General features: G+C 45.7%; 1 protein-coding gene across 3 annotated transcripts in view; it reads right to left on the bottom strand.

Annotated features, from left to right (window-relative positions):
- Nucleotides 1-14,390, bottom strand: part of DLG5 (discs large MAGUK scaffold protein 5) — a 491,099-nt gene that overhangs the window by 113,068 nt on the left and 363,641 nt on the right. For all 3 annotated transcript variants that reach the window (XM_077259413.1, XM_077259411.1, XM_077259412.1), the window contains one exon: nt 1,494-1,662. In XM_077259413.1, the coding sequence (XP_077115528.1) occupies nt 1,494-1,662 (169 nt within the window). The remainder of the gene's footprint in view (nt 1-1,493; nt 1,663-14,390) is intronic.

The raw sequence follows: 14,390 nt of genomic DNA, 5'->3' as shown, positions 1-14,390 counted from the left end.
TATCTACACCAAAATGGTATCAATAAAAATGTCAGCTTAGCAAGCAAAAAATAAGCTTTCGCCCAGCCCCAAATTAGGAAAAATGAGGACGTTACAGGTCTCAGGAAAATGGCACCAATTTTTTTTACCATAGTTTGGATTTTTTTTTCATCATTTAAATAAAAAAAGAAGCTAGACACATTTGGTGTTTATGTACTCGTAATGATCTGGAGAATCATAATGTCAGGTCAGTTTTAGCATTTCGTGAACATGGTAAAAAAAAGAAAAAAAAGAAAAAACAACTGTGGAATTGCACCTTTTTTGCAATTTCACCGCAATTTGAATTTTTTTCCCTGTTTTCCAGTACACAATATGTTAAAACCATTGGTGTTGTTCAAAAATACAACTTGTTGTGGAATAAACAAGCCCTCATATGGCCCTTTTGACCAAAAAATAAAAAAGTTATGGCTCTGGGAAAAAGGGGAGCAAAAAGCGAAAACGCAAAAACGGAAAATGGCCCGGGGGTTAAGCTAGTAAGTTTTTAATCATATGACGTCATAGAGTCAATAGAAAAAAAGAAGATTTAGCTGGGTAGAAAGGAAAATGAGTAAATGTAAGTATATAATGACAAGTGGTTTATAATATGATGACTGCAATATTAATAAAAATGTTGATGGAAGTGCTTCTTTAAGGATAAGTAAGCAGGGAAATTGTGTTGTCCCCAATTTTACTGGTTAGTGAGGAAAAAGAGAAAAGTAGTAAACTACAATAATAAAAGTAGAAGAGCCCTGCAACACCAGGGATATCATACTAAAATTGATTTAGCTCACCAGTTCACTGCCTTCAGGAGTGCAGGTGCTAAGAGGAGCTGACACTAAGGCTAGGTTCACATTGCGTTAGGGCAATCCGTTTAGCGCTAGCGGATTGCGCTAACGCAATGTATTTTTAGGGGTCGCGTTTGGGGTTCGCGTGAACGGACCTCGGGCGCGCCGCGGACGCTGCAAGCAGCGTCCGAGGCGCGCTACAAAAGAACGGCACATCGCTAGCACGAGCCGAAAAAGGCACGCGCTAGCGATGCGCTTCAGAGAAAAAGAACATTGCTGTCAATGGGTGCGCTAACGGACCCGTTGCACGGCGTTAGTTGCGACATTTTCGCCGTGCAACGCTGTCCGTTAGCGATCACCCAAAAACGAAATGTGAACCTAGCCTTAGCTACTCAGTGCCAGCCTCTAGTGGCAGCTACTATACCCAAGGTCTTCTGTGTCCACCATTGACATGAATGAGAAATATCAATGAGATAATATGACAAATACAACTTATTTGAATGTAATCTGGCACAATAGGTTTAATTTTGTGGAAATGTCTCTCCAATTCTATTACTATGGATGTATGAATCCAGCAACAATAATTGGTTCTGTCACCTAACATTTTGTAAAGAAACCGTTAGAATACTATGTCTACAACAGGATTATTGCATATCTATATTTAGGTGCAAAAAAATAATATAATCTTACCTGTCTTTCCTGCGTTCCCCCATGGGTACAGTGCTGATGGAAATTCTAGGCAAGCTAGCAATGGAATTTTGTGACTGGCTACTTGAAAAGGACAACATTTCTAAGTTAAGGGGAGAATGAGGAGGGCTGGCAAGGCTGGGACTACTGCTGTCGGATTGTGAAAGTGAACCTATGAATAAAAAAGAAAGGCAATGCACATGGGCATACATCTTTGTACAAGAAGCAACATGTTAGCCACTTTTTAATAATCTCTAGAAATTGGCAACAAATATCCATTTTATTGAGTGACCTGCAAATTAAACCAGAGGAGCACTGACCGGTATGTCCTGTTTTCAAAACTATTGCTGCTCACATTCCAGAACTCAAGTCCAACACATGGTCCATGTGACCAGACTGGCTCATTAGCATTCTACATTAAAGGGAATCTGTTGGCAGGTTTATATTATGTAATCTGAGAGTAGCAGTAAGGGCAGAGAGCCTGATTCCAAAGATGTTGGACAGCTTACTGTAGTTCTGATAGAATCCATGTTGTAGATATAGCAGCAGTCAGAATGCTGAGCTGTGTATCACACTACCCACAGTACTGATTGGCAGCTCCCTGTGTACGCTGTGAATTGTCCGCAAGCTGGGGATGGGTTACAGAGATTAACCTGATTGGCCTGCACATGAGATCTAGTATGGCAGTGATAATATACTGCTGATAACACACTGACTGCAGTGAATCTACAACACACAGTCAAGTAAGTGACATATCCCTGGAATCAGGCTCTCTTGCCCTATATTATGCAACTCTAAGATTAAATAGAAAAAACTGCTGACACAGAATAAGGTATTGCATATGTGGTACCTTCTAATGCCATGTGCAGTGTTAGGCTGCCGTCACACTAGCAGTATTTGGTCAGTATTTTACATCAGTACTTGTAAGCCAAAACCAGGAGTGGGTGATAAATGCAGAAGTGGTGCATATGTTTCTATTATACTTTTCCTCTATTTGTTCCACTCCTGGTTTTGGCTACAAATACTGATGTAAAATACTGACCAAATACTGCTAGTGTGATGGCAGCCTTATTGGTGGCCGCTGATCAACAAGTTTTATAAGATGCCAGTTAATCAGCTACCATGTTCTATACTGGTGCACTGTACTATTCGGGGGCAGCATTATTAAAAAGAGGACATTAACGCTGCTCTAGGGATTCAATTCTATCTGTAACTCGATTAGGATGCTTCAAAATTAGGAAGTGGATTCCCCTTTAAAGAAGCAGTCAGAGCTATGTAATATGTCTAGTTCAGGACAGAAGAGCTCTACTCAATAACCAAAGTATCATGGTACCATGAAGCAAAACTACAAACACCTTCAGGTTAGTACACATATTATAGCTACATAATCCCATCTAGAATTCATCATTACATTTGATGGGGTTTTTATGTCTTTAAGGGAACAGCTCATAGCATATATTTCATATTATTAAGATTATTCATGCAGAAGCTGAAAAACGAAGCAAACACTCACAGCTTCTATTGAGCACAGTATATTATCATCACTTCTCTCCTGTTGTAATAAATTACTACTATGATTAGCTGACAGGGAACTGCATATCTTGGATACAATTGTAGCAAAGTGTTCAGTGTTCATTTTAATGCATTTTTAAGCCACAGGATTTAAAGTGAACATGACAAACAGATACAAGAAGCCAGATCCGTGGGCAGCATGTATCAGACACGCGGCTGTGTGATCTCAGCAAGTTATGTTTGATTTAAAGGGAACCTGTCACCCCCAAAATCGATGGTGAGGTAAGCTCACTGTCATCAGGGGCTTATCTACAGCATTCTGTAATGCTGTAGATAAGCCCCCGATGTTACCTGAAAGAGGAGAAAAAGAGGTTAGATTATACTCATCCAGGGGCGGTCCCATCCGATGGGTGTCTCGGGTGCGGTACAGCGCCTCCCATCTTCATTCCATGACGTCCTCTTCTTGTCTTCACGCCGCGGAAGGTCAGAGAGGCCCGGCGCCTGCGCACTGCAGTACTTTGCTCTGCCCTCAACAGGGCAGACAAAGTACGCCTGCGCCGGAGCCGCGGCATGAAGATCAGAAGAGGACATCATGGAATGATGATAGGAGGCGCCGGAGCGGACCTGAGACACCCATTTGACCGGACCAGCAGCGGGACCGCCCCTGGGTGAGTATAATCTAACCTCTTTTTCTCCTCTTTCAGGTAACATCGGGGGCTTATCTACAGTGTTACAGAATGCTGTAGATAAGCCCCTCATGCCGGTGAGCTTACCTCACCATCGATTTTGGGGGTGACAGGTTCCCTTTAAACACTACGGTGTTTCAGAGAAAAACATACTTTTACCTCTTCACCCTTCTGACCACTGTCATTTATGTGGTAATAACTCTGGAACACTTCAACGGATCCCGGTGATTCTGATGTTGTTTATTCATGACATATTGTACTTCATGATCGTGGTAAAATTTGTTATTTGTGAAAAAAATGGAAATTTGGCAATTTTCAAACTTATTATTTATGCCCTTAAACCAGAGAGTTATGTCGCACAAAATAGTTAATAACATTTCCTACATGTCTACTTTTACATCAGCATAATTTTTGAAACATAATTTTCTTTTGTTAAGAAGTTAGGAGGGTTAAAAGTTGACAAAAATTTACAAAACCATTTTTCTAGGGACCACATCACATTTGAAGTGACTTTCAGGGTGCTATATGATAGAAAATACCCCAAAACTACACCATTTTAAAAACTGCACCCCGCAAGGTGCTCAAAACCATATTCAATAAGTTTATCAATCATTCAGGTGCTTCCCAAGAATTAATGGAATGTGGAAGAAAAAAAATGAATATTTTGCTATTTTTCACAAAATTTAACTTTAGACCCATTTTTTTGGAAAACAGACCTGACAATACCCCATAAGTGGAGGAAAACTACTGTTTGAATGCACAGCAAGGCTCGGAAGGGAAGGAGCACCATTTGACTTTTTGAACGCAAAATTGGATGAGGTCATTAGCGGACGCCATGTTGCATTTGGAGAGCCTTTGACATGTATAAACAGTGGAAAGCTCCACGTGATGCCATTTGGGAAATTAAACCCCTCAAGGAATTTATCTAGATGTGTGGTAAGCACCTTGAACCCCTGGATGCATCACAGAAGTTTATAACGTAGAGCCGTAAAAATAAAAAATTGCATTTTTATTCAGTCTCCCATGACAGCACCACGAGAGAGGAGATCTGCCCTTCAGGGACAGGAAACCGACAGACATAAAAGGGCGGCACCTCTCTCACTTGGTTTCCTGTCCCTGACAGGTGAACCTCTTCAGACATACCTGTGGATGAAGGTGGAAGACTGAAGATGTGCCCAGGCCCGGCAGGTCGACTCAGATAGCAGGGGCCCCCTGCCTCAGCCTGTCCGGTGTGCTGGAAGCGCAACAGTAAAGGGGGACTGCACGTGTAGGCGACAGCAGAAGATGCAGCCTCCAGGGAGGAGAGCGGGCTTGGTGGTCAATCACCGCAGGTGCGGGTAAGTATGTGCTGCAGGGGTGTCCATCTCCTGGGGCCATGCCGGGCTCGCGGTGGTGTTTCCTCTGGTGGTGCCGGTTGGTTCCGGGGGCAGAGGTCTGTAATGTAAGTCCGATTACCGGGGCACGTGCGGTGGCATCCGGCGCGCCCTGATGATGCGGCCGGGGCACGACCTTGGTGATGCGGCAGGGGTAGAGCCTTGGTGACATGGCCACTGCGTGACCCGGTGACGCAGTCAGGGGCATGTGCAGTGGATGTCAGGGGCGGACCACGGTGACCCGGCCGGTCACGCCCCTATGACGTGGCTGTGGGTTCACCGGTAAAGATGGTGGCCGCGGCGGTGAGCCGGGGGCTGCGGTCCTGGGCGGTTGGGCGTTGCATCGGAGCCGGAAGCTGCTGTTGGAGCCGGGGGAGCAAGGGCTAGGAGGGGTGTGGGATCACCACGCACGGGTTGGGGGTTAACCCAGCGGACTGCATAGTAGCACCGGGCAGGCCACATGGAGATCCTGCTGGCCCTGACAGGGGGCGGTACCAAAGGCGGAGTGGCCGGAGCTACTTAATGAGGCCATGGTGGGTGCCAGGTGCTTCTAGGCCCATATTCCAATATAGAGTCACCAGAGCAGCAGATGCGGCAGCAATCACCAGAGCAGCAGCAGATGGAGAAGCCCCGCGTGAAAGTCACCCAGCAACAATTGCATAGTATCGTAGGTGGTCGTGTTGGTGACACGAGATCCGGTCAAAAGAGTAGACTGGATGAGTCTCCAGCCTATAAGGATGACCCTTCGGCTAAGAGAGGCCCCCTGCGGATTACAGTACCATTCAGTTGCACATTACTGGTAAGTGATCTTTGTGAAAGTTCACTTGGTGATGTACTTTTCCCCTTATCTCTCCATATTTTGTTAGGGAAAGAAGTATACCTCTAAGGCCAAACACAAGGAGTGTGGGGTTTGCGGAGTTCCGCTACCAGACCACTATGGGAAAAAGCTATGCCACCAGCCTCCAGACTTTGCTTCCAGTTTAAGGGAGATGGTTAGAGCAGAGGTCAGGGGTTCAGTAAGATCTCTTTTCCAAGAAATGGGCCTTAAGGAAAGAGAACCCAGGTCTCCGGTGTCAGTGTCTGAGAGTGACTCTGGGGAGATTGTTTCAGATTCATCGCCTTCAATTTCATCATCTTCAGAGGCCCAGTCAGGCTGTTCCTGCTTTCCGCTTGACCAAGTGGATCGGCAGTAAGACGATGGGTATTGTAGAACTTCGGCAGGAGAGGTCCATGCAGGATGTAATGTTTAGGGGTCTGGAACGTAAAGTTCACAGATCCTTTCCGCTAAACGATAACATCGGTTCACTGATTACGCTTGAATGAAAGAAGCCTGAGAGGAAAGGGTCTCTGCCTCCAGCCTTCAAGAGAAGATACGAGTTTGAGAAGTCAGCCTCGCCCTTGTGGGACAGGAAAAGCAAATGTCTTTCTAAAGGGTGCCTGGGAAATGTCAGCAGGGTCACTTAGGTCAGTAGTGGCGGCCACCTGCACAGCCAGGTCGGTAATGGTCTGATTAGACCGGTTGGAAGAATAGCTTAAAGGAAAGGTTTCTAGAGACAGTATCCTATCTTCCCTTCCCATGATCCAGGGGGCTGCGGCTTTTTTATTGGAGGCATCAGCGGACTCCGTTAGATTAGCAGCGAGAACAGTAGCCCTTTCTAATGCTGCACGCAGGGCCTTATGGCTGAAGAGTTGGCCGAAGGATATCCAGGCCAGATCTAAATTGTGCAGTTTCCCGTGCGAAGGACTACATCTGTTTGGGCCAGTATTGGATGAGCTTCTGGAGACAGCAGGAGACAGCAAGAAAAAGTTCCCTAGCTTCATATAGGCGGGACTTCAGTAGGTGGTCCAGCCGTAAGAGGTCGTCTAGGGATAAAAGTAAATGGGGCAGCAACAAAAAGAAAGGTAGAGGATATATGTTCGGTTCCTCCCAGGATCGCAGGAAACCGTCCCAATGACTGCCGGCCCAGGCGGGGGGGAGGCTTTCAGTCTTCTACTCGGCCTGGTCAGAAATTTCAGACAGTGCGTGGATACATGATGTCATCAGCACAGGTCTTAAATTTGAGTTCCAGAAAATACCTCACAACAGGTTTATGTTAACTCCCACTCATTCTTCATCAGCAGAACAACAGGCGTTGGAGGTCCAGGAACTACGACAGAAAGCAGTCTTGATAGAAGTTCCTCCGTCAGAGAGAGGTAAAGGGTTCTATTCCCCCCTCTTCCTGATTAAGAAACCAGATGGTTCCTTTCGGACCATTATTAATCTGAGGGTTCTGAACAGATTCTTGTTGGTCCATTCCTTTAAAATAGAGTTGGTGAGGTCAGCAATAAAGCTACTCTTTAAAGAGTGCCTCATGGTAGTATTGGATCTTAAGAACGCCTACTATCATATTCCAATACATGCAGATTTCCAGGAGTATTTTAGAGAGGCAGTGTCACTGGGGGGATGATAAATCTTCATGAGCAGGACATACTTGTGGTCCCCATCTGGATGAATTTTTGATTGTAGGCTGTTTGTCATGGCTTGCCCAGCAGTTCTTTGGCAGTACTTCTAGAGTTAATACTTTGTGGCCTCTCTTTGGTTGGAGGAGGGCTATATCTACCTGCCCCTGTGCTGTGCTGGTTGTCAGTTATACGTCCGTTCTCGGCTGGGCAGCTGACCCTGTATTTCTGTGCATATTGCCTGTCTTTGTATTTTTGCCTGTGAATGACCCGGTCTGTTCCTCGTTTGCTATCTGCCTGTTGACTCTGTACTGTCTGCTACACTCTTGGTTTTGACCTCGGCTACGTCCGCCGACTTGCCTCTTACTTGTCTTTCCGGTACTGCTCCATCTTCGGAATTCCGACCCCGGCCGGTCTCTGACCGCTCTACTCGTCTGCCCCTTTTGGTTACTGAACTGTTATCTGGCTTCTGACCTTGGCCAGTTTTGACAGTCCTACAGGCTTGCCGGTCCCGGTATCGTCCCTGGGAGACCGGGGCCTTGCTCTGTGTCCAGCCACTCACCCGGCGGTCACGTGCTGCAGGTCCTGTTCACCTGCAGCACACTCACAACCTCGCTCACACGTCTCTGTAGGACTCCTCACCGGGGTTCCCGTGCATATTCCTGGACATGTGCAGTCTCGGGTAGTGAGTCTGGTTCGATGTCCATCACATTATAACTGACATTTAAAGTATTCCCTTTTTTTGGTGTGGGGTTTGGGGTTTTTTTGGCGTTTGCTTTTGGTGATATTATGGATACTCTGCACACTCTTTCTGAACAGGTTAGCTGTCTCACCCAGATGATGCAAAAATTGTCTGTGGAGCAGAGAACCCTGGCTCAGTCTCAGCAGCAAGTCCAGAGGGAGGTTGCTGAGGCTGTGCAGGGTGCATTTTCCTCTGGGGCTCAGGGTGACAGCGCCAATGATGTGTCCCTCCTCACTCCTGAACCGTCAGTAAAATTACCTGACACTTTCTCTGAGGACAAGAAGAAGTTTCAGGCTTTCAGAGAGGGGTGTAAATTGTTTTTTTCACTGCGTCCCCGTGCTTTGGGGAATGAGAGTCAAAGGGTGGGAATAATAATTGTCTTTGTTAAGGGAGGCTCCACAGGCTTGGGCTTTCTCTCTCTCTCTATCATGGCCCCTTGAAGAATTTCAGTGGATCGTTTTTTGAGGCCCTCGGGGATATATATGATGAGCCTGATGGTGTGCGTCTGGCTGAGGACATGGTCATGAGTGTGGCACAGGGGAAGCACTCTGCTGAGTGGCTTTGCTCGGAGTTCAGGCATTGGGCTGCATAGGTATCATGGAACGACGCGGCCCTCAAGGGTCTGTTCTGCCAGGGCCTGTCTAAACGCCTGAAGGACACATTGGCGTTACATCCTCCTCCAGACTCCCTTGAAGACGCTATGATTCAGGCTGTCCGCATGGATTGAAGGCTCCGTGCTAGGGGGGTGATGCAGCTGGAAACCCTTCTATATCCTAGCAAAGTTGATATGTCATCGACTACTGAACCCATGGAGGTGGGAGCCATTTAATTCAAGGAGAAGAAGAGGAGGCGCTGCCGGGATAATCAGCTGTGGAAGAAAAAGAAAACAGAATATGCCCACAGAATGGGAACACTCGTAACAGGTAAAAAAACATACTTTATTATCCAAAAAATAAAAAAAATTCACAAGTCAAACAATTTTGAACAGGACACAGCAACAACAGTGTTAAAAACATTTAAAAACCATCAAAGATGCAAGTGCTAGTCATGCCTTGTGGTAATGGCAATGACAACCCACAACTCACCCCCGGGATAATCAGCTGTGTTTCTACTGTGGAGCTCCAGGACACAGGAAAAGGGACTGTCCCTCTTGTCCTTCATCCGTCAAGCCATCGGGAGACGTCTAGGTCTGGGTAACGGTCGAGGAAGTTACACAGACCCTCAGGTACAATTTTCCTCGTTTTCTAAGATTCTACTCCAGGTGGAGCTGGAGGTAGATGGTGTTTTGTCACTTACCACAGCTTTTGTCGATTGTGGCTCTACCATCAACTTGATTGACTCTTGTCTGGTGACTTAATGTAGTTTAGGGACAGTTAGGCTGGAGACTCCGTTTAAAATTGTGGCCATTGACACCTCTCCCCTTCCTGAAAAAGGGATCCTCTATGTCTCGGAGGTCTTCCTACTCAAGGTTGGCCTTGCTCATGTGGAAATCATAAGTTGTTTTGTGCTGGACAATTTGCCTGTGGGGATGGTTTTGGGTTACCGGGGAAATTATCCAATGGGGGTATAACTGTGTCAATCTATGTGGTGAATCAGTGTCCTTTTCAAAATCTTTGAAGTCTCTATCTGTGTCGTCTGTTGGTCTGGAGGTTATTCCGGAGTACTTGAAGGACTTTGAAGACGTGCTCTCCGAAAGCGAAGCGGAGGCTCTCCCATCACATCGATCTTTTGATTGTGCCATCGATTTATTTTCTGGGGCTAAATTACCCAAGGCCCGGTTGTTTAATTTGTCTGGTCCTGAGCGGCTGGCCATGAAGGAGTATATTGCCGAGAGTCTCCGCAAGGGGCATATCCGCCCTTCTGTTTCTCCTGTGGCAGCTATTTTTTTTTTGTTAAAAGTAAAGACAGTGGGTTGCGGCCATGCCTCGGCTTTCGGGAACTCAATAAAATCACTGTGAGACACACCCATCCAGTCCTTCTCATTCCCGATTTGTGTAACAAATTGTCTAAGGCTAAGTGGTTATTCTAAGCTGGATCTGCGGGGAGCCTATAACCTGATAAGGGTTAGAGGGGGGACGCGTGGAAGACGGCGTTTCTCATGACAGAAGGTCTCTTTGAGAATCTGGTGATGCCTTTCGGCCTGACAAACACCACAGCCATTTTTCAAAACTTTATTAATGTTGTGTTTGTGGCTCAGATTGGTCGCTTTGTGGTCATTTACCTTGACGACATCTTGGTGTACTCCTCTGATAGTCAAACCCATTTACAACATTTGTGAACTGTCCTTCAGAGACTCAGGGAAACCGACTATTTGCAAAATTGGAAAAATTTTCATTTTTTGTACAAAAGTTACCATTTTTGGAATTGTTTCCAATGAGGAGTTTTGCATGGGTCCCAAGAAGGTGCAGGCTATTAGTGACTGGGTTCAGCCCCGAGATTTGAAGGGTCTACAATGCTTCTTGGGGTTCGCAAACTACTATCGAAAGTTCATCAAGGGATTTTCACAGATAGTTAAGCCCCTTACTGATCTCACGTTAAAAGGTACGGATGTTAAGAATTGGTCAATATCCGCCATAGAATCGTTTTTGGCATTGAAAAAGTGTTTCATGACTGCCCAGGTACTGGTTCAACCTAATCTGTCAGAAACTTTTATTGTGGAGGTTGACGCTTCGGAGGTGAGGGTGGGACAGTGTTGTCTCAGGGACCCACCACTTTGACCAACCTCAAACCATGTGCCTTCTTCTCCAAAAGTTCTCTTCAGCAGAGAGAAATTATGATGTGGCCAATAGAGAATTTAGTAGAATAAACAAAGAAAAGAGTAGTATGCAAACAAAAGGGATCACCAAGAGCATTTACCAAAGTATACCAATTTTATTAAACCACACTTGTTTAGAACACTACACACAATAGTTAAAAACACTTAAAATTTGCAACAAACACAGCAAAAAAATCATATAGACCAGACCTATAATAAGGTCAAACCACAGTGCCACCCAGAAGGCTACCTAAGGGATCAAAATGCAAGATCCCATCATAGCTTAATAATAATCAGACCCTAGGGCGTCCTATACTACCTGACAAAGTGTACCAGGTCTCGCAGGTAGCCTCCCCAAGAGATGTATCTGGGCAGATAGAAGATGGAAAGATATAAGTGGGTGGCACCGGGCACAAGTGCCCAACGCGTATCGCCAGTGGACTGGCTTCTTCAGGGGCAGTAGTGTCCATAGCCAGTGGTTACATACCATTCAAGTAATTATCAAATAGGAATCAGCTGGAGACAGGAGGTACCCGGGCTTTAGACTGAATCATGTGCATACAACCGAACACCGGAAGTGGCCCATAACGCCGGCGCCTGCGCAGTAAGAAGAGAGTGGCTCAAGATGCAAATTCCAGATCGTCCGCCCTGGTGCAAGTGCGCATGCGCAGAGATGCGCACGCGCAATGCACACAAATCGGGCACATCACAGTAGGAGACACAGGAGCCAGTGCCGGCCAGCAGGCGCATGCGCGGTGAGGCACATAAGGTAGTGGTCCCCCGTCCCAAGATGTCCGCTTCGGGCCCAGCGCGCATGCGCGGACAAGCGCACGCGCAATGGTCCGAGATCGGACACCAAAAGGACAGAGGGCTGAAAAGGACAATCAGATTGGCCTCCACAGCTAAAAGGCCGGTGTATGATAGATTAGAAGACAGATGTAAAAGCGCCTGAAGCAGGTAATATTGTAAGGCGCTTGAAAGATGTTGGTAAGAGATAACCATCACAAAAAAAGAAGCCACATGCACATACAGCACATCCAATGAAGTGGAAAAATACATGGAGAGGAATGTTTCCTGGAGAAATGCATATAAAAGTATAAATGAAAACACAGGTGAATAAGCTCAAATCCATACATAAATGGTAGAGTCAAAAAGTGCCCTGAATATATTCAGAAGGCAAAATAATATATACAAATGTATATACCTAATGCCAAGGCTAGAGTCACATTAAAGTTATACAAAAATAATAGCTACCCAGACCTGGCATGATAGAACAAGTAGCACGATATACCAAATAAGATTTATAAATTATTTAAGAAAACCATGGTTTTCACGGATAGAAACTAGTTCATCCGAAAGGGGGGGGGGGGGGGGGGAAGGAAAAGGAATATAAATATAATTGGTAGAATCCATGAATACAAAATATAAATTGGTGCTATAATACTCGGGACCTAAAAGGAAAAAAAGAGTCAAGTAAGTACTAGATATCAATTATAATTGTTTGTAGTATCCAGTGAAAAGCAATTCCTCATTTAGTCCATGTGGAACCAGAGTGTTTAGATTATGAATCCATTTTGATTCGCATCTTAGCAGTTTCCGGGCGACATCGCCCCCTCGAATATTACATGAAATAGCCTCAAGTCCCATGACCTTAAGTCCTCTACTCCGTCCATTATGAAAGTCCAAAAAGTGGGCAGCAACAGATGAAATGCCCTTGCCCTTTCCGTGGTCCCTGGATGCCGTGGAGATGTTTGACAGGTGTTGCTGTGTTCTTCTACGCAATTCCTACGTCGTCTGTCCCACGTAGACTTTCGGGCAGTCACAGATCAAAGCATACACAAGTAGACGTGTCTTGCAATTGAAGAAGGCTTTTTTTGGGGTGATCTGAAAGGGAGAGATAGTAAGCGAGAGACCATCCTGCGCCACCATGAACTGGCAAACATTGCAGCACCCACAAGGAAACGTTCCAAAAATCCTCGACCCCCTGTTTAATCTAACTACAGGGCGTGTAAAGTGACTGTGGCAGAGCATATCCTTCGAATTCTTAGCCCGTCGGGCTATCAACTTAGGGGTAGATGAAATGTATGGTGTCAACCTGGGTTCACTCAATAAGGTGCCCCAGCTATGACCCAAGATCTTATAAATGTCTTGCCACTGGTTATTAAAGGTAGTCACAATGCCGAGTGGTGTGTCCAACTCACGTGTTTGTCTCCGAAGTAGGTCTGAGCGTGGACTGTTCCGGGCTCTTTGATATGCAGAAGAGACGATCTTCTTAGGATAGCCACGGTGTCTAAAACGATCCGTGAGTGACCTTGCCTCATCCTGAAAGTCTGAGGTCAGACTGCAGTTTCTCTTCAAACGCAGGAACTGACCAGTTGGAATGCCGTTCTTGAGGTGCCTAGGGTGGAAGCTTGAATAGTGTAACAAACTATTCGTCGCTGTCGGCTTGCGCTAAAGGGTAGTGACAACATTTGAATCTACCAAGCTTACTTTGAGATCCAGGAATTCCACCGAAGTAGATGAAATATGTGATGTAAGCCTAATATTAAAAGGATTCTAATTTAGATCAGCAATAAACCGATTACAGTCATCTTCAGTGCCTGTCCAAAACATCAAAATGTCATCAATATAATGAAGCCATTTAGGACAACAATAGAGAATTTCTTGCGGCTAAATTGGCTTTTGATGAGTCGAGGCATTTCTTGGAGGGGGCGGCTTATCCTCTTACGGTAATTATCGATCATAAAAATTTAGCTTACATTGAGTCTGCCAAAAGACTGACCCCAGGCAGGCCTGGTGGTTGTTTTTTTTCTCTCAGTTTCAATCTTCCATTACTTTTCGCCCGGGATCTAAAAATGTTAAGGCTGATGCTTTATCCCGCAGCTTCGATCCAGTGTCTCCTCCCAAACCTCCATCCTCCAATCTTCAACCTGGGGTGGTGGTGGCCGACATCTTGACGGAGTTGGAGCGAGAGATTTTTGAGGCCCAGTCTCTTTCTCCTAGTTCTAAACCAGTTGGGAAGTTGTCCCAGAACAATTTTGTCTAAGGTTCCATGACTCAGTTTTGAGTGCCCATCCGGGGATTTCAGCCACTTGGGAGGTAGTGACTAGGGTTTTTTGGTGGCCCTCACTGGTTGTTGATATCAAAAAATTTGTGTCTGCATTTGGGTCTGTGCCCGTTCTAAAAGCTCTCATTCCCGGCCGGTCGGGGAACTGGTACCCCTACCAGTTCCTGATAGACCATGTACTCATCTGTCCATGGATTTTACCACCAATCTCCTTCCTTCCAAGGGTAATACCATTGTGTGGGTGGTGGTGGACAGGTTCTCAATAAACAGACCCATTTTGTACCCTTATCGACGTTGCCCTCAGCAGAGACCTTGTCCAGACTGTT

The sequence above is a fragment of the Ranitomeya variabilis genome, chromosome 4 (genome assembly GCF_051348905.1).
Source record: "Ranitomeya variabilis isolate aRanVar5 chromosome 4, aRanVar5.hap1, whole genome shotgun sequence".
In the NCBI taxonomy this organism is placed as follows: domain Eukaryota; kingdom Metazoa; phylum Chordata; class Amphibia; order Anura; family Dendrobatidae; genus Ranitomeya; species Ranitomeya variabilis.
Note: the sequence above shows the minus strand (reverse complement) of the source record. Positions and strands in the feature narration are given on the sequence as shown.